This window comes from Piliocolobus tephrosceles, chromosome 10 (genome assembly GCF_002776525.5).
Source record: "Piliocolobus tephrosceles isolate RC106 chromosome 10, ASM277652v3, whole genome shotgun sequence".
Classification (NCBI taxonomy): Eukaryota; Metazoa; Chordata; class Mammalia; order Primates; family Cercopithecidae; genus Piliocolobus; species Piliocolobus tephrosceles.
The window spans coordinates 48,721,217-48,747,043 of NC_045443.1; the positions used below are offsets into that span (position 1 = coordinate 48,721,217).

At 44.4% G+C, this 25,827-nt stretch overlaps 1 protein-coding gene across 1 annotated transcript in view; it reads left to right on the forward strand.

Moving 5' to 3' along the window:
• The window catches only part of SLC4A8 (solute carrier family 4 member 8), a 90,690-nt gene extending 74,220 nt beyond the window's left edge, over positions 1 to 16,470 (forward strand). Inside the window, exons 23-25 of the mRNA XM_023211082.3 lie at positions 4,733 to 4,824; positions 6,549 to 6,644; positions 8,125 to 16,470. Coding sequence (XP_023066850.1) covers positions 4,733 to 4,824; positions 6,549 to 6,644; positions 8,125 to 8,137 — 201 coding nt within the window. The 3' untranslated portion in view covers positions 8,138 to 16,470. The remainder of the gene's footprint in view (positions 1 to 4,732; positions 4,825 to 6,548; positions 6,645 to 8,124) is intronic.
• The last annotated feature ends 9,357 nt before the right edge of the window (positions 16,471 to 25,827 follow it).

Sequence of the window (25,827 nt, forward strand, 5' to 3'; positions counted from 1 at the left end):
GAGGTGGGAGGATCACTTGAGCCCAGGGGGTTGAGGTTACAGTGAGCTATGATCACGTTACTGCATTCCAGCTTGGACGAAGGTAAGACCCCTACCTCAAAAAAAAAAAAAAAAAAAAAAAAAAAAAAAGGCTGGATGTGGTGGCTCACGCCTGTAATCCCAGCACTTTTGGAGGTCGAGGTGGGCAGATCTCCTGAGGTCAGGAGTTCGACACCTGGCCAACATGGTGAAACACTGTGTCTACTAAAAATACAAAAAAATTAGCCAAGCATGTTGGTGCATGCCTATAATCCCAGCTACTCAGGAGGCTGAGACAGGAGAATAGCTTGAACCCGGGAGGCAGAGGCTGTAGTGAGCTGAGATCATGCCACTGCACTCCAGCCTAGATGAAAAAGCAAGACTTTGTCTCAAAAAAAAAAGATATGTGGACATGTTTCTGACATTTTATGTGAAAAACAGAGAGAATATAAAATGGAGCATACAGTAAGACTGTCAAAGAACCTCACTTTTACTAAAACATATACATATACACATACTGTACACACACACGTGCATGTGTGCACCCCACACACACATGAAAAAGATGGGAAGAAAATACACCAAAATGTTTATTGTGGTTCTCTATGTCTCTCTAGGTGGTAAGGATTATACATTAATCCTTCCTTCCTCCATATTTATTGAATCTTTACTCTGTTGTCACTGTTCCAGACACAGTAGTATACAGGACAGAGAGAGTCCCTGACCAACCCCATGGGGCTTACATTCTCACAGAGGTGACACTGTCAACAAGCAAACAAGTCTATATTTATTTTCTTGGTTATAGTGCTATAATTTATATATATATATATAATTTTAGGTAGTGATATGTTTTAAGAAGGTAGGGAGTGAGAGAGTTACTTTATTTAGGATGATTAGAGATGACTCTTCTGAGGAGACATCTGAGTAGAGACCTGAATAAAGTAAGAACCAAATTATGAGAATATCTGGGATTAAGAACATTCCAGCCCAGGGGTACAGAAAGTGCAAAGGTCTTGAAGGAGGGATGAGCTTGGTGTGCTTGAGGAACACCAAGAAAGCCAGTAAGACTGGAAGGGACAGAGTGGTAGCAGGGAGACCAGCTAGGAGGCTGGCAGCAGCTCAGGCAAAAGGGGAGGGTGGCTTATGCTAAGGTAGCGGTGATGAAAGTGGCTGAATTGGGTACTTATTTTGAAGATAGAGCTGATGGGTTTTGCTAATGATGGTGGGCATGGGTGAGAGAGGAATCAGGTATGACTCTTAGATTTTTGGACCGAACCATTGAATGAATGGTTTTACTATTTATTAAGATGGAGAAGACCAAGGAGAACAGCAGGTTTAAGAGGAAAATCAAGAGATCTCCTTTGGATGTTAAGTTTGAGGTGGTTGGTAGACATTATATTCCTTATTTTCCAAAGTTCCTGAAATAAGCACATATTTGTTAACGTGTTACTTTATAAAATTGTTTTAAAAGCTAAATGAAATAAAAGAAAAAGATGAAGACTTGACTCCAAAATTTCTCCACCTGATAGCCAACATTCATGTTCATTTCTTTATGTTGTTTTCCATTTTTAAACATAGTTTTCATATAACTATGATAATTATATAATTGTGAGTTCATATTTATATATATAGCACATATATATTGTTTTTTTCTCAACCTGATTTCATAAGAAACTTTCATGTTTCTATTTGTCTGTATCATGATCATATTTTAAAAATGGATGTATAATGTTCTATAGTATTGTCTCATATTTAATTTAAATATTTTTCCTTTGTTAAAATTTTTAGTTGTTTTATATTACTTTAAACATGTTTGTACAGATAGTTTTTTTCTCTGTAATTATTTTCGTTAAATTAATGGGATTATTTTCTAAGAAAACATTTTATTATGGATTTCTAAAAAAAGTTATTTTAGGCCGGGCGCAGTGGCTCACGCCTGTAATCCCAGCACTTTGGGAAGCGGAGGCGGGCGGATCACAAGATCAGGAGATCGAGACCATCCTTTCATCCTAACACAGTGAAAACCCATCTCAACTAAAAATAAAAAAATTAGCCGGGTATGGCGGCGGGTGCAGGTAGTCCCGGCTACTCAGGAGGCTGAGGCAGGAGAATGGCGTGAACCTGGGAGGTGGAGCTTGCAGTGAGCCGAAATCACGCCACTGCGCTCCAGCCTGGGCAACACAGCGAGACTCCGTCTCAAAAAATAAATAAATAAATAAAATAAAAAAGTTATTTTAGATTCAGGGCATGTGAAGGTTTGTTACATGGGTGTGTTGAGTTATGCCGAGCTTTGGGCCTCTAATGATCCTGTCGCCCAAGCAGTGAATATAGTACCGGATAGGTAGTTTTCCAACCCTTCCCCTGCCCTCCCTCTTCTGGAATCCCCAGAAGGGATGTTTTATGTTCCCATCTTTGTGTCCATGTGTACCCAATGTGTAGCTTCCACTTATAAATGAGAACATGCATTATTTGGTTTTTTGTTCCTGCATCAGTTCACTTAGGGTAATGGCCTCCAGCTGCATCCATGTTGCTGCAAAGGACATGGTTTTGTTCTCATTATGGCTGCATAGTATTCCATGGTATATATGTACTGCAGTTTCTTTATCAATCCGCCATTGATGGGCACCTGGATTGATTCCATTTCTTTGCTGTTGTTGATAGTGCTGCAATAAATATATGAGTGCAGATGTCTTTTTGACAGAACAATTTCTTTTCCTTTGGGTATATACCAAGTAATGGGATTGTTGGGTCTAATGCTAGTTCTATTTTCAGTTCTTTGAGAAATCTCCAAACTGCTTTCAACAGGGGCTGAACTAATTTGCATTCCCACCAACAGTGTAGAAATGTTCCGTTTTCTCCACGACCATGCCAACATCTGTTATTTTTTGACTTTTTAATAATAGTCATTCTGACTGATGTGAGATGGAGTCTCTTTGTGGTTCTGATTTGCGTCTCTAATCATGCATGATGTTGACCATTTTTTAATATGTTTGTTGGCCGCTTGTATGTCTTCTTTTAACCAAGAACACAATCCTAACTACAATAGCCACAAAGAAAATGAAATACCTAGGAACACACCTAATCAAAAACATGAAAGAGCTCTACAAGAACTACAAAACATTGCTGAAAGAAATCAGAGATGATTCTCTGGAAAAGAAGTCAGATTAGAGATGATTCTCTGAAAAAGAAATCATCTCTGTTTTCTTTCGGCAGTGTGTTTTTTGTTTGTTTGTTTTGAGACAGAGTCTTGCTCTGTTGCCAAGGCTGGAGGGCAACGGCGTGATTTCAGCTCACTACAACCTCCTGCTCCCAGGTTCAAGCGATTCTCCTCCCTCAGCCTCCTGAGTAACTGGGATTACAGGTGCCTGCCATCATACCTGGGCTAATTTTTGTGTTTTTAGTAGAGACGTGGTTTTGCCATGTTGACCACAGTGGTCTCGAACTCCTGACCTCAAGTGATCTGCCTGCCTTGGCCTCACAAAGTGTTTGGATTAAGGCATGAGCCACTGTGCCTGACCTCTTTTTTTTTTTTTTTTTTTTTGAGATGGAGTCTCGCTCTGTCACCCAGGCTGGAGTGCAGTGTGATCTCGGCTCACTGCAACCTCTGCCTCCCAGGTTCAAGCGATTCTCTTGCCTCAACCTCCCAAGTAGCTGGGACTACAGGCACATACCACCATGCCCTACTAATTTTTGTATTTTTAGTAGAGACAGGGTTTCACTATATTGGCCAGGCTGGTCTTGAGCTCCTGACCTCGTGATCCACCCACCTCAGCCTCCCAAAGTGCTGGGATTCCAGATGTGAGCCACCGCACCCAACCAGCCTGACCTCTTTCAGCAGTGTTTTGTAGTTCTCTTAGTAGAAATCTTTTACCTTATGGATTATTATTTTATTATTTTTATTTTTGGTTTTTTTTTTGAGACGGATCTTGCTCTTTCACCCAGGCTGGAGTGCAGTGGTGTGATCTCAGCTCACTGCAACATCCACCTCCTGGGTTCATGCCATTCTCCTGCCTCAGCCTCCCGAGTAGCTGGGACTACAGGTGCCCACCACCACACCCGGCTAATTTTTTGTATTTTTAGTAGAGACAGGGTTTTACCGTGTTAGTCAGGATGGTCTCGATACCCTGACCTCATGATCTGCCCACCACAACCTCCCAAAGTGCTGGGATTACAGGCATGAGCCACCACGCCCAGCCTACATTTTGGATTATTTTAAACCTACAAAGGTAGAAAGAAAGGACTTCTTATTGTTAATAATTTGTTTATTTGAATTAGAATCCAAAGAAAAGCCATATATTGCAATTGGTTGATATCTTTCTTAAATCTTTTTGGGGGTTCCCTTTCCATTTTTTTAAAATTGAAGAAACAGGGTCTTTGACCTCTAGGGCTTCTCACCATTTATATTTTGCTAAATGTATCCCTTGTTGTCATTTAAAATGTTCTTCTGTCTGCTATATTTGTAGTAAATTGGTCATAAGATCTAGAGGTTTACTCAGATTGACGTTTTCTTTTTTTCTTTTTTGAATGCTATTCCACATGTATAAATATTTGGTTGTCTCTCATTTTGTGGTAACTCAAATCTACGAAAGAACCTAATCATATTGTTTATAATAAATGTGCAATGAAATTAGGTAGAAATTGTGATAGAAGAATGGTCTGGTGAACTTATGGTCTTACTTGGTCCAAGATATGATAATGTTTATTTTTCTTCCAGGAGGCCGAGAAAATGTTAGAAATTGGGGGAGACAAGTTCCCCTTAGAGAGCAGGAAGTTACTAAGTAGTCCTGGAAAGAGCGTCAGCTGCAGGTAAAACTTCCAAACACCAAGGACTTTACTTTTTGGGTTATTCTCTAAGTGTTCTGGCTTTGTGGTGCTGGTGGTGGCACACATACAGCTGCTAGCATAAAGAGCTAAACATTCAGCTTCCCAGTTCCATCCTGTGAAAATACCTTTTCCATCTCATTGTTTATTGAATACCTGCTATGTACCAGGCACTATATCAGGTTATGGGAATCACAAGGAGAAAAGAGGTAAGAAAGTCAGTGTACTGAGTGCCTCCTTTGTGCTGGGATTGTGGTAGAGGGTTTACTTATGTGTTGTCAGTTAACCTGTACTCATATGAATATCACTATCCACATTTGTATAAGTGAAGAAACTAAGTCTTAGAGGGTTTTAGGCAATTTATCCAATGTTACAATGTTGCTGAATAGAAAGATTAGGATTCAAACCCTGGTCTGTCTTCTATTCCTCAAACCAGTGCTCCTTCTGCCTTTCCTTGCCATCTTCCAAAGATGAAAAGTACGTGGTCTTTATTTCCAGAGAGTTCTTAGCCTAGTAGGCATGAAATTCCAATGCTTGGGCAAGCTTTTGGGGATAGGCAGAAATAGTCAATGTTAGCCTGGCTTGTGGCATCTGTAGTTCTGGGAGCAAGGGGGAATTGAACTGGGATCATGAAAATTACTTACTTCTGCCAATGATTTTAGCTCCTTTCTCTGTCAAACCTATTGCTCACCACAAATGACAGGAAACTAAATTGGTCCATTCATGGTTTTACTCCTGGCGTCTTGTTTCTGAATTGGAAGAGGTACACATAGCACTGTGTACCTCTAGGTACTATAGGCTGAAAAACCTAGAGGTCAAGAGGGAGCAGAGAAGGAAGAGAGCAGGATATCTGGGTCATTGAGATTCTGAAGAATTTATTGCTGAATCATTGAGTTGGTTGTGGTTTATACGGTGGGGGAAATTAGGACACTTTTTCTTAATAATAGTCTTGGTTCTTAATAAACTTTCTACACGTTGTCGTGGGAGGAGCTGTGAGCTTGATTTATCTGGTGGCAAAGTGGGAGCAATGTTTCCCCTTTAACAGGATGCTGCCTCCTCTCTTGGCATTTTAAAAGGAGATAATCTGGCTTGCAGAAAACATCAAACCATTCTGTTTCTAGGAAATCAAGGGCTGGGTTCAAGGTCTTGATTCTCTTCTTGCTGTTGTTTGACCTTGGATAGTCACTTAGCTCTGAGAGGTTTCATTTCTGCATCTTCAAAATGAGGATGTTAATAATCTCTGTTGCTATGATAGTTAAGATATGAGGAAAGTCCTTTGTGAACTATGAACAGAAGAGATTTGGCTGTGTAAATGAGGACATGAATGAAAAGTGCCTGGCATACAGCTAGTGCTCAGTAAGTGGTAGTTCCTGATGCTACACTGTTGATATCATAGCGTTGTCAGCAGCATCTCCAGTGAGGCCCTTCGGAGAAGTGCACAGTTGTGGGGGCAGGACTGGCTGCCATGTGACACACCAGCCCAGCTTTCAGCACCATCTCATGGGCCACCTTGCCTCTTCCCATTCCGCAGCCTCAGTGGCTGCAGAAGAAAGATCAGACTTTATCTTGTTCCCGGAGTTCCTGAGAGCTGTTAGCTAGGTGGTCTCAAACCCCATCTTTTCCCTTCTGGTGGGGCAGTGATCATTATAGACTGTGATACGTATTTTATTTGTATGTCTGACATTCACTGTCCTAATCGCTGATTTCAGATGTGACCCCTCTGAGATTAATATATCTGATGAAATGCCTAAAACTACAGTCTGGAAAGCTCTCAGTATGAATTCTGGAAATGCAAAGGAAAAGAGGTAAAGCAAACTGTAATGTCTGATTTTTATTTATTTCTGGCTTTTGACAATGGCAATATTGAAGGTAAAATGTGTTTTAGTTGTAAAATGGAATTTGTGTAATAAATAGCACTTCCAGGAACTGCCGCTAACTGCATAAGAATAGCTATAAGCCTTTAAAAAGTAAAAATGTTTTCTAAATATTTGGTCAGGGTGTTTTAAGCAGCCCGTTTACACAGGTTCAAGGTCCGGATGGGATTATTTTGGCATATAAATTTGCTTTGCCTCTTTATTTCCTTTAATCCTCTTTCTAGTTCTCATTTCAGAATCTAAAGGGCATGTCTCTGGTTACTGCAACCACACTAGGTAGAAAATTGCTAAAATATTCAGATAGTGTTGATAGTACTGATACATTCTTTAACGTGTTTAACTTGTTACATAATGAGAACTAACAACAAGTAAAGATTTTTGAAATACTAAATTGTAACTGTTTTTTTTTTTTTTTTCTTTTTTTGTTTTTTTGAGACAGTCACTCTCTGTCTCCCAGGCTGGAGTGCAATGGCACAATCTCAGCTCACTGTAATCTCTGCCATCCGGGCTCAAGCAATCCTTCTGTCTCAGCCTCCCAAGTAGCTGGGAGTACAGGTGCATGCCACCCCTGCCGGCTAATTTTTGTGTTTTTATAGAGATGAGGATTTACTGTGTTGCCCAGGCTGGTCTGGAACTCCTGCACTCAAGCGATCCTCCTACCTTGGCCTCCCAGAGTGCTGGGATTACAGGCATGGGCCAATGCACCCGGCCGTAACTGTTTTTCTGTTTTGAAACCAAATTCTGTATATCATTTGCTAATAGCATAGATCAACCTTAATCAGGTTAATGAAGAAAATGGAAGAACTTGAGGCATTTTTGCCTGCACTGAGGTAGGCTATATGCCCAAATTTCTTGAATAGTTTAGTCCAAATACCATTTAAGTATAAGTAAATAACTGAAGACAAAATCTGAGGCCTTCATAAAGTCAACTTTTCTAGTTAAAAATAAATAAATAAATAAATAAGCTGGGAATCAGGAGACCTGGTCCTTCGATTAATTCCATGTATAACTTGACAGACCACTGTTTCTGGCATTCGGTTTACTCAGCAATGGAGATAATAATAACTCACTACCCCACTCCTGAGGCTACTCTGAGGAGAAATTAAAGTGCTCTGAAAAGTCACAGCCACCAGTGGGTGGTAGTGGTGATTTATGTCTTCATCGAATGGGTTAAAATGAAGCTCTGCTGAATGTGAGTGAAATATAGAATCTTGTTTCCTTCGGAGGAAAATCCAGGCAGCTGTCGAAATGTATAACGCACATGGTTATTTTTAGTTGAGGACTAGTCTACTTGTAAATGAACTTAAAATATAGCCAGATCCAAATTGTGGTGACATCTTCAAAGTATTGTGTTAAAAGGAGGAATGAATCATATGTTCCCTTTTTGTCTAATTGTAACACTTTTATTCAGTCTCTTCAACTGAGAGTCTTTGCTGGGATGGAAGATTTGGGCCGTGTGGTGCCTCAGGGAAGTTCTGGTTGCAGAGAAAATGGCGAGTCTCTCAGAGAAGAAGCAAGACCAAGTTTGGCCCTGTCCTTGGTCATCTCAAAGCCATGCCGAAGCATTCAGTTATTTTTGGTGTGCATTGGAGGGCATCCAGCTATCCCCATACCAGCAGCCAGTCACCAGATGTGAATGTGGAAGCAGAAGACCACCTCCTGTTGGTTCTTCTCCTCTTCTTCCTTCTTTTTCACTTTAGAACAGCCACCATTGAAGACCTAGCTTCCCATTTTCCAGACGTTTTCTCTGAAATTCTCTGCTGGCCTGCCAAGCCATATGGATTCATTCTGCCACTGAGGAGCCCTTCAGTGAGGTCCCTCTTCCTAAAGGATGGAGTGCGGAGTAGGAGGGGAACAGAGAGGAAATCCTCTCTGGCTCTCCAGTGCTTTTAGTGCCTGCAGGCTCCTAGGCAGCCCTGGGCCTTGGTTTGATTACCTCCCCTGGGGGATGCTGGTCAGACCCAGAGATTGTCAGGAGGTCAGCTGCCAGGAAGATCCATGATCTGGGCATTGGCAGTGCCTGCCACCACAGCCAGAAGATGCCTCTGACTTGGGTGCATCTCCATCACTCCCTAGCAGCAGCCTGCATAACTGGCAAGAACCTTGGATGATACAAGGGCCAAAAAGGGACATTTGAGTTGTGTCGCTTCGATAGGAAAAGGATCCCCGGAAAATCAACAGTAAATGAGGATGAGCAACTTCTCTTGGTTTTCACTGAGGATAGAGTAAGAGATTGAGCTTAGATTGCAATAGAAGGAATTAGTTTAGATACCAGGAAGGACTTCCTAGCCTGAAGATTTGTCATAGTGTCTGCTTTCTAGATATCTGGGAAAGATTTGATAATAGTTGTTTGTGAATAGAAAGGAGAATATGGTGTTTTTATTGGCCATTTTGCGGGACTCTTCGACTTCTTGCTGCTGTCTCTTGAGGATACATTCCAATTCCATCCTGGTGAGATCCAAGTGCTTACGTACTGTCTCCTTAACTGCCTTAGTAGTGAACGATCATCAGTTCAATGGACCAAAATCACCTTCAGCCATGTGGTTTCTTCATCATCATGGATTTATTTTGGTTGACAAACGTTCTGGCTCTCAGATGCAAAAAGTCACACTGGGAAATGAACTGTAAGTGGTGAAATTAGTTTTGATATTTAATTTAAAACTACATTCATGGTTTTTCTCTTCTCTTCTATGTTGCAATGAATGTAAAGTATTTGGGATCCAGTGCTTATAAATCTTTCCCTCCTTTGTGCACAGAATGTAATTAGCAAGCCCATCAGCCCCCAGAGAATTCTATCATGTTAGTTTTCCATCCTGGAAAATCTTTGTACAGTGGGAAGTTCCCCAATGTGTTTTTCTTTCTTAGGTGAAGGGTTGGCTATATCACTTTATTGAATTTTGCATTCCTTAGACTTTTAAAATATACTAATGTATTCTAGTCTTACTCTAAAGACCTTTGATGTTAAAGGAATCCTTCATTTATTTCATATTCCCTATCTCCTAGGGCCACAATTATTTTAATACAGAGATGATTTTCAAAATATTTAACAGCTGGTACAGGACAGATGCCAACCACTCAGAAGGGATGCCTGCTGTAAACAAGCAGTATGTATAGTTGTACCAATACCTATTGGCTGAACATTATGCTACTTTCAGATATTAAAATGATGTTCCTTTGAATCATGGGTATTGTTCCTGGTTTGTCTCATTTCTATCACAAGGCTGTTTTGGAAACAGCCTTAGCTTCCTTTCATATATATATGGTGCAGACAGGATAGGTCATGCTTCTTTGAACCTATATGGGCATTAAAATCTTCATGAGCCAAAGCTTCACATTTTATCACTTTAGGATAGCTGTAGTAATTGTACTCATTTACCTACCTAATTGGGAAGAATTGAAAGGCAGCCTGTCAGGAGGATAAGCTTTCTTGCAGACTTTTCCCTTGTCCCTCTCTGGCTGCTTCCTTAAGCTTGCCTCTTTTTCATCCTCATTGTTCCCTGAGAACATCTCCCCTTTCTTGTCCTATCTTGACCCTCCCATCTTTTCCTGCCACCTCTGTGTGGGGAGGTTGATGACCATTTCACCTCTTTCCCTAGCCTCAGCACAGCTGTAAGGAGTGTAGCAAAACTGGGTGAGAGTATCACTCAGAAAAATACTTCTCCTAACACACTGTTGTCTTGTGCTGCCTTGACTGCTTGAGGGGAGGAGCCTTCTTTAACTCTGTGTAGTATGGGTACAGGACCACCCGTGCACTTTAGGGTACTTCTTGAGCTAGACCCTTCCAGATCACTGCGCCTTAGAAATGTCAGCTACTTAAAAAAAATAAGATTTGGTGTGTTGTTGGGGCGAACTCGATGGGGGATTGTGAGTGAAGATGGGAAGGGATTTGGGTGGTTTTGCCACGAGGTGATGCTTGGGGTTGGGCGAATGGGTTGGATGGTCCTGGCTCTGTGGGTGTGGTGCTCAGTTATCTCCATATAGTTGCAGTTCACCTTTGTGCATGGTGGTTACCAGTCACTCTCGGGATTGTAGGTCCCAGCAGTGGTTTCAGCAGCCTGCACAGCGGGTGTGAGGACAGCTGGAGGAGGGTCTGATATCCCTGCAAGTGATGTAGAATAAAACTTCCCGGCCGGGCGCAGTGGCTCACGCCTATACTCCCAGCACTTTGGGAGGCCGAGGCAGGCGGATCACAAGGTCAGGAGATCGAGACCATCCTGGCTAACATGGTGAAACCTGTCTCTACTAAAAATACAAAAAAATTAGCCGGGCGTGGTGGCGGACGCCTGTAGTCCCAGCTACTCAGGAGACTGAGGCAGGAGAATGGTGTGAACCCGGAAGGCGGAGCTTGCAGTGAGGCGAGATCACACCACTGCTCTCCAGCCTGGGCGACAGAGCAAGACTCCGTCTCAAAAAAAAAAAATTTCCCAGTAGGAGGTATCCCTTGATGGCTCTCGAATGCATGAATGATATATCAGTTTGAAGTTTCTCCAAGTTTCCATCAAGGATCTTGAATTTTTTCTCAATTATGCTTGCTAATGTGTCAAAGGCCAAGTACACTGCATCAAACTTGCCATCTATAGGATGCTAAAATTCTTTGATCAATCCAGTGTTTCAGCCAGTTCACTACTGACATCAGACTCAACTTTGTCCCCTCTCTTTCTTTTCACCAAGAGGTTTTAAGGGTAACCTCTTGAGTTGGAACTGTCTTGGAAGTGCGGCCCTCCTCCTGTGTGGCTAGAGAAAGAGATGGCACCAGGATCTCTTATGGCAAGTGCTCAAGGGGCATGGTTGGTTTTGTCTAGTCTGGTCTTTTTGGACATGGTGATTTCCTGTCATCCTCGTGGTCTGACATTGTTTCTTACAGGATACTGGTTGTGGCCTTTGACTCATTAGCTGATTGTTGAATCTCTTTGTGAGGTTCAATTTTTTTTTTAAAATCCATGGGTCCCTATGAACTGTCGCCTGTTGCAGATAATGGTGATTCTCTTCTTTTTTTTTTTGTCTCCAAGAGTTGCCTAGACGATTTCATGGGTCACTCCATGTGATTGCAGGATTTCCCATTGCTCATCTGTGAATGTTGATTGACCAGCCTGTCTGAGCTTTCAGCAGATGCATCCTTGAGCTTAGTTTCAGGAATTCCTCCTGGAATTGGTTTTCCTTGGTGGTAATGTCTCATGGTGGAGCTTGTTTCCGAGGCATGGTACAGTGCTGCGGAGGCAAGGCAAGGCTGTCGTGGTGATTTTCACAGCATCTGGATGGCAAATTACCTTCACAGAGGGAAACCACACAGGACTGATGGCTTTCTCAAGGGATCTCCAAGCATCTCTGAATTTGGGGATTTCATCAGTTACTCCTGGAATCAAAATAAGTGTGGAGTCGTAATATATATATATATTTTTTTGAGACAAAGTCTCACTCTGTCGCCCAGGCTGGAGTGCAGTGGCGCAATCTCATCTCACTGCAACCTCTGCCTCCTGGGTTCAAGTGATTCTCCTGCCTCAGCCTCCCGAGTAGCTAGGATTATAGGCGTGCACCACCATGCCCAGCTAATTTTTGTATTTTAATAGAGACGAGGTTTCACCATGTTGGCCAGGCTGGTCTGAAACTCCTGGCCTCAGTTGATCCACCCACCTCAGCCTCCCAAAGTGCTGGGATTACAGGCGTGAGCCACCGCACCTGGCCTCGAAATCTTTAAGGAAGTTATTTATCGTCACGAGTGTTGTCATCTGTTACTCATGGGCCACTAGATGAACCTGAACCATTAGTGGTTGTCCAGATCCTCCAACTTTTTCAGACAGTATTCCAATCAGGGTTTTATGACACCAGGGTATCCCAACTTTTTTGCAACATAGGCAGAAACACCAAGCTGTAGGTAACTGATGTGTATGTCACTGATTCCTGCAGCAGCTTTGAATGTATTAAATCTGTTTTCAACAGTCCTTGCATAGGTGTTATCTCTCGAATCTCTGTAAAGAGCAGTAAAAGTATGTAAAATTGCATGATATAATCCAAGCCTGTGAGCTGTATTATCCGGGATTGTTGGAATTTTGCATGTGTCTGTTCCATATCCCGCTGGTAACCAGCTTACATACCTTCCATCAGGTTGGCTTAGATGATCATCAACAGGTTGCCGTAGTGATGGTATGATGTTGGACGCAATCATTGTGCACATTGTTAATTTGGTATGGTGGTGCCACACATTATCACTGTACAGTATTAACAAGGCTGGAATATGTCCCTCTGCTGTAGGGGTTGCGGCATGTGTGACTTGCGCTGGAATAAGTAGGAGGCTTTCCCCAAAGGATATAGAGACTGATGTGTGCTCCATATCTTGAGGGGACCTGTCTTGGTTTCCTTTGGCAGGGTCTGTTAGTTACTTTTGGAGGCCATGCCAGCCTTTTTAAGCCATTAAATTTTTCTCAAACAATAGCCAGCCTTATTTCTGTTTCATCTCTGTGGTAGGAACCATTCCCTACTCTTACTCCCTCCTCTTGTCCAACTTCCACCAAACACTCAACCGGAGTCCTGGCTGCTTTCTTGCTTTGGTCTGTGGCTGGTGCCTATGGGGAAAAAGTCAGGGTGGGCAGTGTTTGGGGTAGGAAATGAGTAGAGTTGAAGCAGCAGCAGTGTGTGTGTGGGTGTGTGCGCACGTGTGCATTTGCATGTGTGTGTGTTGACAGATGAGAGCGTAGCAATAAGATTTCATTGTTACTACTAGTCTTTGTGTACCTAGCTGGAGGGACATTAACACAATATGGCCATTCTCCCATCTCAGGGGTTCCCATCTCAGACTTCTCTGATAAGAGTAGTTTGAGAACAAATACAGATTCGTCTATGGAAAAAAATGTTTAAACTCAGCGTGAAGGAGAAAAATTTAGGAGTGGAAAGCAAGGCAGGTAGTTAGGTGATTTCCATGCCCACATTTGCCTGGGCCAGGGAAGTGGTGCGCCTCTTCTATGACAATGGGAGATTTCAGAAACAGTTTGAGTATTGGCAGGCCAATGCCTGATAGGCTTGTGGTATAGTGGTAGGAAGGGAGGGAGGCCAGAGATTTGAGAAAGTGATGGTAAGTGGGATCTTAGCTCTAAATGAAAAGAACTGGACTTACTAAGTGGGTGGATTACTTGCTAGCCATAACTTTTAGGGAAGGGTAGGTCTGGAGAGAAGGTGAAGACCAGCAGAAACATACTGTGAAATTGCCAAATATGTTTGGTTGCAGAAAACACAGCCTGGCTCTTTGTGGCTACATGAGACTTCCAACTTCTGAAGACAGAATTGCCAAGAGATGTGTTCTTTCCACATACAGCTTCTGTCCCCATCTCTTTATGTGTAGAGACCTGGATTTAGGGTAGTGGGGTGACAAACCATATATTTCCAAAAGATGGTGTGAAGAGTCACTGTTTCTCTTTGTCTGGGATGTGATTGGCTTTTGTTTTTTGATTTTGTTTTTTAATTTTTTTTTTTGCTATTTTTGAGACGGAGGCTTGCTCTGTCGCTAGGCTGGAGTGCAATGGTGCGATCTCAACTCACTGCAACCTCTGCCTCCTGGCTTTGAGAAATTCTCCTGCCTCAGCCTCCCGAGTAGCTGGGACTACAGGTATGCACCACCATGCCCAGCTAATTTTTGTATTTTTGGTAGAGACGGTTACACCGTGTTGGACAGATGATCTCGATCTCTTGACCTCGTGATCCACCCGCCTCGGCCTCCCAAAGTCCTGGGATTACAGGCGTGAGCCACTGTGCCTGGCCAGTGATTGGCTTTTAAATTAATCATAAATGTTTGATAAAATTCTGGTATATGCTAAGTCCCAGGCTTGGTTGATATCTCAGACTGTGATAGCTGTGACCTTCAAGAAGTCTCTGGCTTGGGGAACCTGTAGTTTCTGGTTGTACAAAAAAGATAGTTCTTTGTCCTGCTTTATTTTCTACCCACTGAACTCTCCAGACTTCCCCCTTAGTAAAGGAATTCGTAATTCTCCATGCATCTTCTCTATTGATTTCAATGTCCAAGTTCTGAATCTCTAGTTTTCCCGAAACATAGGAGCAGGCTTGGCCCCAGAGCCCCTGGCTTTTTCTACGAGCATCAGAAATGCTATCAATATATTCTCTCTGTCGTTTTATCAGCTTTTCTAAATTTGTTTTGTAAGGGAGTTAGCACCTCCTTCCAGGACTTTAAACAGTTGTTTTTGCCAGTTTGTTCCTGGATTTTCCTTGAACTTCTCAGGTTTCCAAGCCACATCCTAGCAGAGCATCCAGGAATCTTGCACTGAACTTCAGCCTTTTTGACTTTCTTCTGGTCATAGGTGTTAGGCCTCCCATTAGGTGGAAGTCCTTTAAGCAGACCCGAAATGGCCAAATGAGACATCATCCAAGTTCCTCCCTCCTTTACTGTCTCGGCTTTTTCAAGCACCCCTTTCTCCTCTCTGTTCTGCCTTTTCCTCAGTCTGTCAAGTTCTTTGGAGGAAAAAAGTTCTTGGTCAGAGGTCCTAAAACCACCACCAGCTGGGAGTGGTGAGAATGGTGAGGAGTTGGACAGTCCCAGGGCTTTTTTGAAAGGGGACTTTATGGTTATTTCCCCTATTTAGGGTGAGGGACTAAGAATTCTCAAGCCTTCAGTTTCATCCATATTTCAGTTTAAACAGAAAAGCACATTTCAAAGCCAAATAGAAATGATTTTCTACTAAGCCTATCCTTTATGATTCTTGGTTCCCTTGGTCTCTTAATATTAATTATAGAGAATGGGCAGTTGAGTCAGTTAACATCTTTTCATCAGAAAGAAGGGTAATATTCATAACCAAAAGAGATGTAAAGGAACTATATTACTGCTTGAAGTGTGAAAAGAGGAAAAGGAGTGTTATGTGAACCTTTTCAATAAGTAAATTCAGAAAATGGAATGATTCATCCATAGGCATAATTCTTTTAGGAGATTCTGTGCTCAAAGGGAAGGGAATGGTTTCTGATCCTTCTGAAGAGAAAAGGAATAGCATTTTTCTTAAACCTAACCCAGTTTCAGCATTGGAGAATACAGAACTTTTTCTTCTAGCTGATGGCATTAATATTTCTTGAGAGAGAGAACCCACCCACGGCACTTTTCTGAGCCCAGCAGAAATCAGCGGAGCTTGGGCTTCGCTTAGCAGGTTTGCAATTGACTTCAACATGCAGGCTTTTCACATGTGCAATAATGCTGGAAACAGAAGCACCAACCTGATTGTGCAATCACTCCTTCTGTAGAAGAGGCCAAAATCCTCCTCCTCTTTCCTTTCCCCTATATTCACTCCTCCAGGATCATAAAGCCTCCCTCTTGTTTATCTGTGTCTGTCTGTCTGATTGGTCAGATTTGGCTGCCCTTCCACGCTCATGGTGTCAGGTGGAGAACAGAGCAACCTTCCCTCGGAAGGGGACAACTCGAGGTGCTGGTACATTTCCCTTGTTTTCTATGTTCTTCTTTCTAGTGGGTCTTATGTAGAGATAGAGATATTTTTGTTTTAGAGATTCCAAAGTATATATTTTTAGTGTAAGAAATGTACCCTCTCCACACTCCATGATGTAAATAGAACCAGGAATAAATGTGTCATTGTGATAATCCCATAGCAATTTGTGGTAAGAACAAGACCCCTTTCCCTCACCACCAAATCTCATGGTCTGTGTCTGTGAACCAAGGCAGGTAATTGTGACACCACATCTCATAGACCTCTGCCTGCCCAGATTTTTGTGTGCTCACCTCAATGGGTGAAAAATAAAGTCTGTATAAACTGTTTGCACCTGTGGTGTTCTTTGAGTCCAGATGAAGGGGCTGAGCCAATGCTGACCAATTTCAGAGCTCGTGAATGAGAGAGTGAAGATGGGGGAAGAAAGGCGTGGTGACTGCTGAGAGTGCCTAGGAGGGATGTGTGCATCTCCCCGTGCAGAGCGTGAAGGAGGCTGTCAGGGCCTCTCTCATGGGATGGCTAAGCTTATGTTGGGGGAACAGGACAGCCTGAAAAGAAAGCTCATTCTGAAGATACAACAGGCTGATGAGAGTACTTGTTAATATTTAGGGACTCCGCCTAGAAATTCAGATTTTAAAAATCTGTGGTCACTCCAGAGTTGGCTTTTTTGGGTGGGGGAGGCGTGTTGTGTTTCTCTTCCTCTCATATCCCATTGTTGGAGACTTAGAGAAGAGGGGGAGAGGGAAGCAATGGAGTGAGAGTAGAGCGGGCAGTGAGGGGGTGACAGGAAAGGGTGGGGGAGCCCAGCAGCAGCTTTATTGAGTGCCAAGAAAGGCAGCCACTGAAAACGTCCTGAACATGTGGCGCCGCGTGGACATTTATTACACAGCCAGTGCCAGCACGGCCTGTGGCCTACAGAGAGCTCACTACTTCTGAGGCCTTTTGCTATCTTTTGGCTATTCTTTACCCCAAGAGTACGCACATCATGCCCTTTGTCTCACAGAGAGACACGCTTAGATTGCATTGAGTAGAGAGTATGGGAAGGCTGCTCCTGCAGGAAACAGAAGCCAGTTCTGATGCCTTGGACTGTGGAGGGGCTCGGGTACAGGTGCAGAGAGATGACATGTATCATTTCCACACCCAGGGTTGTTAAAGATTCCATAATGGATCAGGGAAAAGTGCTTAGAACAGCACCTGACTCATGGTAAGCACATAGTAAGCAATAAAAAATTCGGAGGTCGGTGATTCCTGGGTTGGTTAATTCAGCAATAATCCTATCAGGGCTGTAGTCAGCTTCTCTGCAGTTCTCTTGGGCTTTCCCCCTCATAGTCACAAAATGGCTCCTGAAGCTCCAGGTGTCACATCTGCAGCACAACTTCCAAATGCAGATAGGGTGAGGGGGTTTTCTAGCTTCCCCGTTCTCTCTCTAAAAAGGGGAAAATCTTTCCCAAAAGGCCACCTTCCTCCCATGTCATTGGTTAGAACTGAATCATATACTCATCTCTAAGATGGGAAAATGTGGATGGGATTATCATGTTTGGTTTGGACCCATTAGACGCAATCCTGTGGGGTTGGGCCCATCTTCCTTAACCATTTTGTGACTCTAATACTTGTACAAAATCAGGGTTCTGTTATCAAAGGATAGGCAGGAGTTGCGAGTGATTACATGTCCCAAAGTGACTGCCAGTGGACCCAGGAGAACCTGCACCACGGGGCCTCTGCAGAGCGGGAGCCAGAGTGTAGAGGGCCACAAACCTCAGCAGCAGGGATGCTGGGAGGCCAAGAAACTCCTCTGAAGGTCAGTGGAGAGATTTCTAACCCTTCAGTACCTGAGTCCCACTCTACACCAATTACATAGACTCTCTGGAGGGGAGCCAGGTGCCAATATCTGTGAAACCCTCTCCAGATGATTCTTCTTTGCAGGCAGGGTTGAACGTCAGCTGCCATAATGCTTCTTCTCTGCCTTGACCAGGCTCTTCTGTGTCTGCTTCACTTCCAGCTCTCCACTCTATAATACTCAGCTCTGCTACAATGTCAGTTTCTCCTGCCTAGACTATCCCAGCCTTAACCACCTCCAGATTCTTTCCGCTTCAACCCCCACTCTTCACAGCTTCAATGCCTCTGTATTTCCAAAGTGAGATTCCCAAGACTGAGAATGCAATTGCTTGTCATTTCTCAGCAGGCCACACTGTAGGTCCCTGGCCAGCCTATGGGTTAGGGGCCTTTGGGTCTGAAGCCACCTTTGGGGAAGAGTGAGAATCAAGTGATAAAGAATATGGCAGGTGAAGGGTGTTCCTTGTCAGGGTTGTGACTTCGTTTCCCCTAGAAGGAAACAAGGGCCAGAGAGACATAGTAATGATGTGTCTAGTTATCTTAGTGACGTCCAAAGGCTGTTCCCCGGTTACAGACCTGGCTACAGAATTACCCCTTTTACCTTTTACTAGTGTTTAATTAATTAATTAATTAATTTTGCTTGTGTCTAATTGGTTTGGACCCATTAGTTTGGTTTGGACACATAGGCACATACTTAGAAGAACAACCTGCAAGTCACTGCGTTGCTCCCTGGACAGAGCACGCTTTCTGTGGTCGCACTTGCTTGTGATGTCCATGCTCACAGATGGAGGGAAGCACAGAGCTTCCCTGTCCAGAGGCTGAAGGTGTGATTGAGGCCTTTAGCAAGAAACAGTGTATAATATATAACAAGCCAATCAGGAACAAACTTGCCTGAGTTCAAGTCCCAGCTCTGCCCCCATAGCTGTATGCCCTTGGGCTACTTGCTTCATCTGTGCCTCAGTTTTTTCACCTGCAAAATGGGAGTGATAATACTACCTACTTTATAGGGTCAATAAGGAAGAGTCAGTGAATTCACATGCATGCTAAGGCAGGCTCCTCTCCATGTGCCCTCTGAGCCGCCTCTGGTAGCAGCAGGCCCTCTCTCCTCTTGCCTTTGTGATGCTTGGATTTGCAGCTGTGTGGTGGGGTTGACCCCTAGAGTCCAGGGGAAAGGAGGCATAGTCACTGTGGCCTTTGTCTGTGTGGTTTATAGGTATTAACTCACAGGAAGAGAGACTTTGCTTGGGCTCCTAGTCTACGCCAAGTTCTCCAGCGCAACTTCTACCTTTCATTTGGAGTTAGGGAATGTTTGCCTGGTAGGAAGATCATCAGTACTTTATTTGGCCATTGATCTTTGGTGTATATGGAGGGACTGGAGGGTGGGAGTGGAAATAGTGCTATGGTCAATACCCCTAAAGGGTAGTGACCATATGTCTATTATTATTACCACAGTCCCAAAGCCCCTCCACTCTCTCAGAAATTACACAATGCATTATCATCACCAGATTTCACTAATAGCCATAGTGGACAAGGAGTAAATGCCTTGGCCTTCACTACCCAGGCTAAACAACAGTAAAACAGTTTTCTAGTAATGTTGAGCTGTGGGATTCCAGCACTAGTTTTGAGTCACAGGGGCCTCCATGTCTAGTTTTATGTTTCATCATCACAGTCATCATCATCAAAGGCCTGCTTTGGGCATTTCATAACCTATCATGCAGGGTTGAAGCACTTCACTGAGAGAATCACTGGCAGTAGTGGACAGCACCTGGTGTGTTTGTGTGTGTGTGTGTGTGTGTGTGTGAGATAAGCATGTCACAAATACATTCTCTGATCTAATCTTCACCATACACGCAATGGGTGCTATTCCTTCTACAGATGAGGAAACTGAAGCTCAAAAAGGTAAATAAGTCACTGAAGTTCACATAGCTGGTAAGTGGCAGAGCCCAGGGTGAAGCCATGTTTGTTTGTCTTGAATCTGTGCTCTCAGCTTCCCTTCTCTACTGACTCCATTAAGGGGTCTGACTACGGGATCGTGACTATGAAGGCTGCTTCTAAAACACATACCTGATATGTAAGTTAAAGGGCGTATTGAAAAATAGTAGAGAAATGTGAAATTAGAGAACATACCAGTTACATCACTTGTAAATAGCAAGAGAAGTTGAGAAAATGAATAAGAATTCAAATTCTTCTTCTGGGACAATTCAACAAATTCACATTCTAGAATTTGTTCCAGAAAGTATTCACAGGATATAGCAGATATGCAACTTTTTTTTTTTTTTTTTTTTTTTAATGAATGAGCAAAGAAAGTCATCCCTGCTCCTGAGCAATCCTGGAAAAGTTTTCCCAGGAAGAACATAGGACGCACTAAGATGTGAAGAACTCAAGCACTGATGAAATATTTTGGTAATTTAAATAAATAATTGTCACATCATAATTTATTGCATCCCTTTCCCTACCTTGTGTTCAGGGAAATGACGGTTTCACTCTACCTGACAGTGGTCAGACCCCCACAGAGAGCACTATGGTCTATTCAGAGGCTGCTGGAAAAACAGAGAAACCCAAAGCTTGCCCTGAGGAGGATCTGTTGAAGAAAATGGCAAAGAGACTCAGGGAGTCATGTCAGCTGGGTGTATCTCATCATTGTCCTCAAAATTCATGTTTGAGGACATGAGTTTTGAAGGGCATGGAGGTGAAATGAGTTTTCTGAGGTTCCACAACTGAACTCACATCAAAAACGAGACGGTATATGCAAAGCACAGTGGTGAGGCCTGTGGGTTCTGTAGCATCAGGGAGGGGACTCTTTCAGAGACAGGAAGGCCTTCAAAGAGAAGACAGGGTTGGAGGAAGAAAAGAAGTTATAGGTTGGGTCCCACAGGCGGGATGACCGTGAATTGACTGGTTTGCTTGCAGTTAAGGGTTTTGTATGAGGAAGTAATTGTGCTTAAAATAGGAGACCTGGGAAAGAAGACCTTAAATGCCAGGTTATGAGGTGGGGACTATCCTGTAAGCTCTAAGGCACCATCATGTGTGCTCATTGGCATTTTAGGAAAATTCTTCTTGTAGCGGTGAGGGAGAAGAATTGGAAGAGGGAAAAACTTGATGTAGTTAGGCCACAGCAGGGCAGTGGCAATGGAGAGGAAGAGGGAAGATAAGGAGACAAATGAAGAAAGAACAGACTTGGAGCCCATGAGTGACTGGCCGTGGGGGAAGCGCAGGTGGAGTAAAACAGCACCCTGATGTCATGCATCTGAGAGAAAAGCTGTCATGTGAAGTAAAGATTAAGCTCATTTGACAGAGCTCCAGAGGATGTAACCAAGACCAACTTATCTTCTGGGAGGCAGATTTGGGCTCAGTGTGAGGAACTCACAGCTAATGCTGTCCAAGAATGGAATTGGCTGCCCTGGGACCAGCAAGTACTCAGGGTTGAGGATGCCAGGAAGCTGCACGTGTGGGAGGATGGACTTGAGGACCCATGACTTCAAGACAGGGACAGAGAGGGCGCTGCAGACAGACACTGCCTGGGAGCAGGATGAGAGCTGGGAGGGTGGTGACGAAGGAGTGGGTGGGGAACAGATGTCTTCGTTAGGAGGAGGGAGCAGACGGGTGCGGGGAAGAAAGCATGGGTGGGATGAGGCTGTCTGCGGCTGAGGCCCAGCGGGTGGATGAGGGCCTCAGCACTTGGAGTCCCCACTGCTCGGAGGCTGGATCTTTGAGTGACATGGGACCCAGGTTTCGTGGGTCTAGGTTAAAAACAGAGTTTCATAAGAACACAGGAAACTATTTTCATGACTGTCCCGCCTCCAGCTGCGATCGTAGGACCTCCAGACTCTCTTAAAAGTCCCTAGGGCGGAACGTCTGACCTGCCCATTACAGGCTCCAGTTCCAGCTCTGTGTCATCCCCACTGCTTAGCAAGATGCTGTGCTGCCACCGACTCCACCACCCATTGCCCACATGTGCCGCTCCACCCTGCAGTGGGCCATCACCCCTGTTTGCAGATGGCATTGGCTCATGGGGGGCCTGAGAGCAGCAGTGCTGAGCTCTTTTCTCCGATCTAGGAGTCAAGAGCCTTCTCCCCCTACATTGAGGCACCCTCTGCCAATGGATTCCCACAGCTAAGTTGTCAAGGTTTCTCCAGTGGGTTAAAGGGAGAGAGTTCATTGCAAGGTGGCCATTGCCTGGAAGGCCCAGGTCCCACAAAGAGGACCAAGCAGGTTGACCCTCACTGCTAATTCTCCACCCAGGTCCAATCAGATGTGGCCAGTGTCAGGGTCAGGCAGATGGCAGAGGCTGTGAATGAGGGCTGCTCTTAGATGGAGATGTGGGTAGGGCTGGCAATGAGTGTCATCTCTAATACGCTTTGAGTGCTCAGGATGTGCCAAATGCTGTACTTTAAGTGCATAATTCATCTAACTCTCAGGACAGTAGGCATTGTGATTCCTTTTTTACAGGTGTGGAAACCGAGGTTAAGAACAGTTAAGTATTTGTATGATGTACAGCCAGTAGATGGCAGAGCTAAGATTCCAACCTAGGTCTGTCTGAGTCCAAAGCACATTTGTGCTGAAATATACGTCACTGTTATGACCATACTGGTTCAGCTGGTCTAATCTTCTAGGCCCAGAAGACCACTTTGAGAGCTGAGTATTTGGTTTTGCCATATCTACACTGACTTGTCTATTCAATCAATAAATAGTGATGGAGCACATGCTCTGTGCCAGCCCCCGTCCCTGATGCTCAGGCCACAGTGGTGAACTCAGGAGTTTCCAGTCCAGAAAGGAGCAACAGAAATGAGTACATTACAGTGAGGAGGAGGCTGGTCTCACCAATACACAGTGCAGAAAATCTTTGTAAGGGACCCCTAGGCTGATGATTGTCACACGGCCCTGGCCGGGGCAAGTCAAGAGACAGTTCTGGTTCTGGTCCTCACTCTGCTCATTACTAGCTTCAGTTTCCTTCTCTGAACTCCAGTTTCCTTATGAGGGGACAGACTGAGATGGTTTCTAAGCTGCCTTCCCATAATCCCTGAGTCTGTAATGAGGGCAGGAATTGCTTGGCAGGATCCACCCTGGGCCTTAGGTGTGGTGAGTCAGGAACAACAGAGGTGTGACGAGGATGGAAGATTAGACAGATAGGAGTCCAGGGAACCATGCTCAGGACCAGAGACATCCAGGAGAGTCCAGGCAAGCTGAAGTCTGGAGTCCAGCAAGTGAGAGCTGGAGGCAGCAGCATCAGGAGGAAGAAGCCCTCACAGGACCTAAACCCTCAGGGACCCTGTTAGGGCAGGCTGGTGCCCATGTCCCTGAGTGGTCGCCCGGCTCTGGCATGTCGCCACTGATGAAGGTCCAAAGGTAAGGGTTCACACAGTCTTCAACCCCGTGCCCGGAGAAGGGGACAGCTTCGTTCATCTTATCACTCGGTCACAGACACAGCTTTGCCTGTCCTTTAATGAGTTATTGGAAAAATCTAACCAGAGAGCATCTGCATTATGTTACTGCAGAGATAAGTCACACCTTCAGACAACACTGTGACCTTGCAGATCAAATCCCTGGAACCAGAGTCTTCATCCCATGGGCAAAGTCCCAACCAGGAAGGTGGAAATGAAAAGCCATAGAAGAAGGAGAGGAGAGGCCTGTCTAGGCCTCCCGATCAGCCTTTCATTGTCTCCATGACAAATAGCTCACTGCCGACATCGCACTATGGTTATCTCATCACCTGCTTTGAAGAGGCAATGGAAGAAATCAAACCCCTGCCTCTGGGTCCCATACTTCCCACTGCCTACTCCAGCACAGCCCCTCCCTGTATCTTCAACTACTGGTTCCTCCCATCCATCTCTCCCCTTGCACAGGATAAACATACCAAGAGTGCTACATGTCAGGGAATGCTCGGGGGCCTCATTCTCCTTGTCAAGCCCCAGCTCCAGATCTCCCCCAGTTCCTGCTCACATTGACCCTCACAGTGCATGCCCGGCAAGTCTGCCAGCTTCTTTTCCCTTTTGCCCATTGCTCCTGTCCTTCCCAGAGGATTGGAATTGGATGTGGCACATGGATGCTGTTGGGCTAGACATCATTTCAAATAAAATATACATCTTGTGGAGCACTATATAGTAGGTATAATTACAGACGAAGACACTGAGTCTCAGAGAGGATAAGTAACTTTTTGAAGGTCACACAGTCATTAAACAGCAGATCTCCTTCAAAGCTCTTTTTTCTTTTCCACCACATTTGTTTTTTATTTATTTATTTTTTTAGCTGGAGTCTTGCTCTGTCTCCCAGGCTGGGGTGCAGCCCAGCGCGATCTCAGCTCACTGCAACCTCCGCCCCCCGGGTTCAAGCGATTCTCCTGCCTCAGCCTCCCTAGTAGCTGGGATTACAGGCCCTTGCCACCACGCCTGGCTAATTTTTATATTTTTAAGGTTTCACTGTGTTAGCCAGGCTGGTCTCAAACTCCTGACCTCAAGTGATCTGCCTGCCTCGGCCTCCCAAAGTGCTGGGATTACAGGCGTGAGCCACCGCGCCTGGCCTCCACCACATTTATTTATCTCCCAGAGCCTCCTGCCCCACCAGCCAAGGAGATTTTTGTCTAGCTTCAATTTCTGTATCTTAGGAAAATAAGTAAACTTTTTATCATTCAAATATACGATTATTATTATTACTATTTTATTTTATTTTTTGAGACAGAGCTTCACTCTGTCACCCAGGCTGGAGTACAGTGGCATGATCTCGACTCACTGCAACCTCTGCCTCTCGGGTTCAAGTGATCCTCCTGCCTCAGCCTCCTGAGTAGCTGGGATTACAGGTGTGTGCTCCCACGCCCGGCTAATTTTTGTATTTTTAGTAGAGACGGGGTTTTGCCACATGTTGGCCAGGCTAATCTTGAACTCCTGACCTCAGGTGATCCACTCTCCTTGGCTTCCCAAAGTGCTGGGATTACAGACGTGAGCCACTGCACCCAGCCACAATTATTTTATAATATAACTATGCTTTTCCCACTCGATTCTGTTCTTTCACCACCACCCCCTCCCAGAGAGGCTGCTGTGAGCATTCACAGGAAGAGATTCTCGCCACCCCCACCCCAGCTCCTGAGGGCCATGAGCTGCCTTGAAGTGGTGTGATTCCACCTGGGTAGGAGCCAAGATTCCCCAGTTCTCAGCCAGAAGGGCACATCCAGAAAGAAAGGTGTCTGCCAGTGCCTTCGACAGGCACACACGCAGCTTTCAGCTGTAACCACAGTCACAGCACAAGAGAGCAGAGCTTCCAGGGGTCCTAGCATGGAACACAAGAGCTCATCCTTCCTGTCTCCTTAGCCTGAGCTATCGGGGTCAGAAAGCACCCAGGTTTCCCAGAAAGCAGCTTCTCTTCCATTCAATTTGGCCAGAACCAGAGGGGAGATAAGGCCTGGCTTCTTCCTTCATGGCAGCCTTTCTGCATGCAGCATCTTCTCTGACCCTTGAAACAGAGGGCAGTTATTGTTATTGCCTTTCTAGAGATAAGAATATTCAGGGCCAAAAGACCAGTGAATGCTGTCCCTGCTGTACCTCGATGCCTCCTGTTTAGTTGTGATCATTTTCTCACCATTTCATTTCCAAGTGGACATTTACCTGCAATTTGTTAAATGGGCCAATTTTTAAAAAAATTGTAAGAACGAAGTACAGAACTGTTGTCCAATATGCTATTTACTAGCTACATGTGGCTATTTAAAATAAAATTTTAAAGAATTTCATTTCTGAGTCCCACCAGCCACATTTCAGGTGCTCCATAGCAGCGTATGGCTAATGACTGGTGAACTGGATGGCACTGGTGACAACATTTCCGCCATTGCAGGAAGTTCTAATTGACAGCACTGTAAATACTTAGAA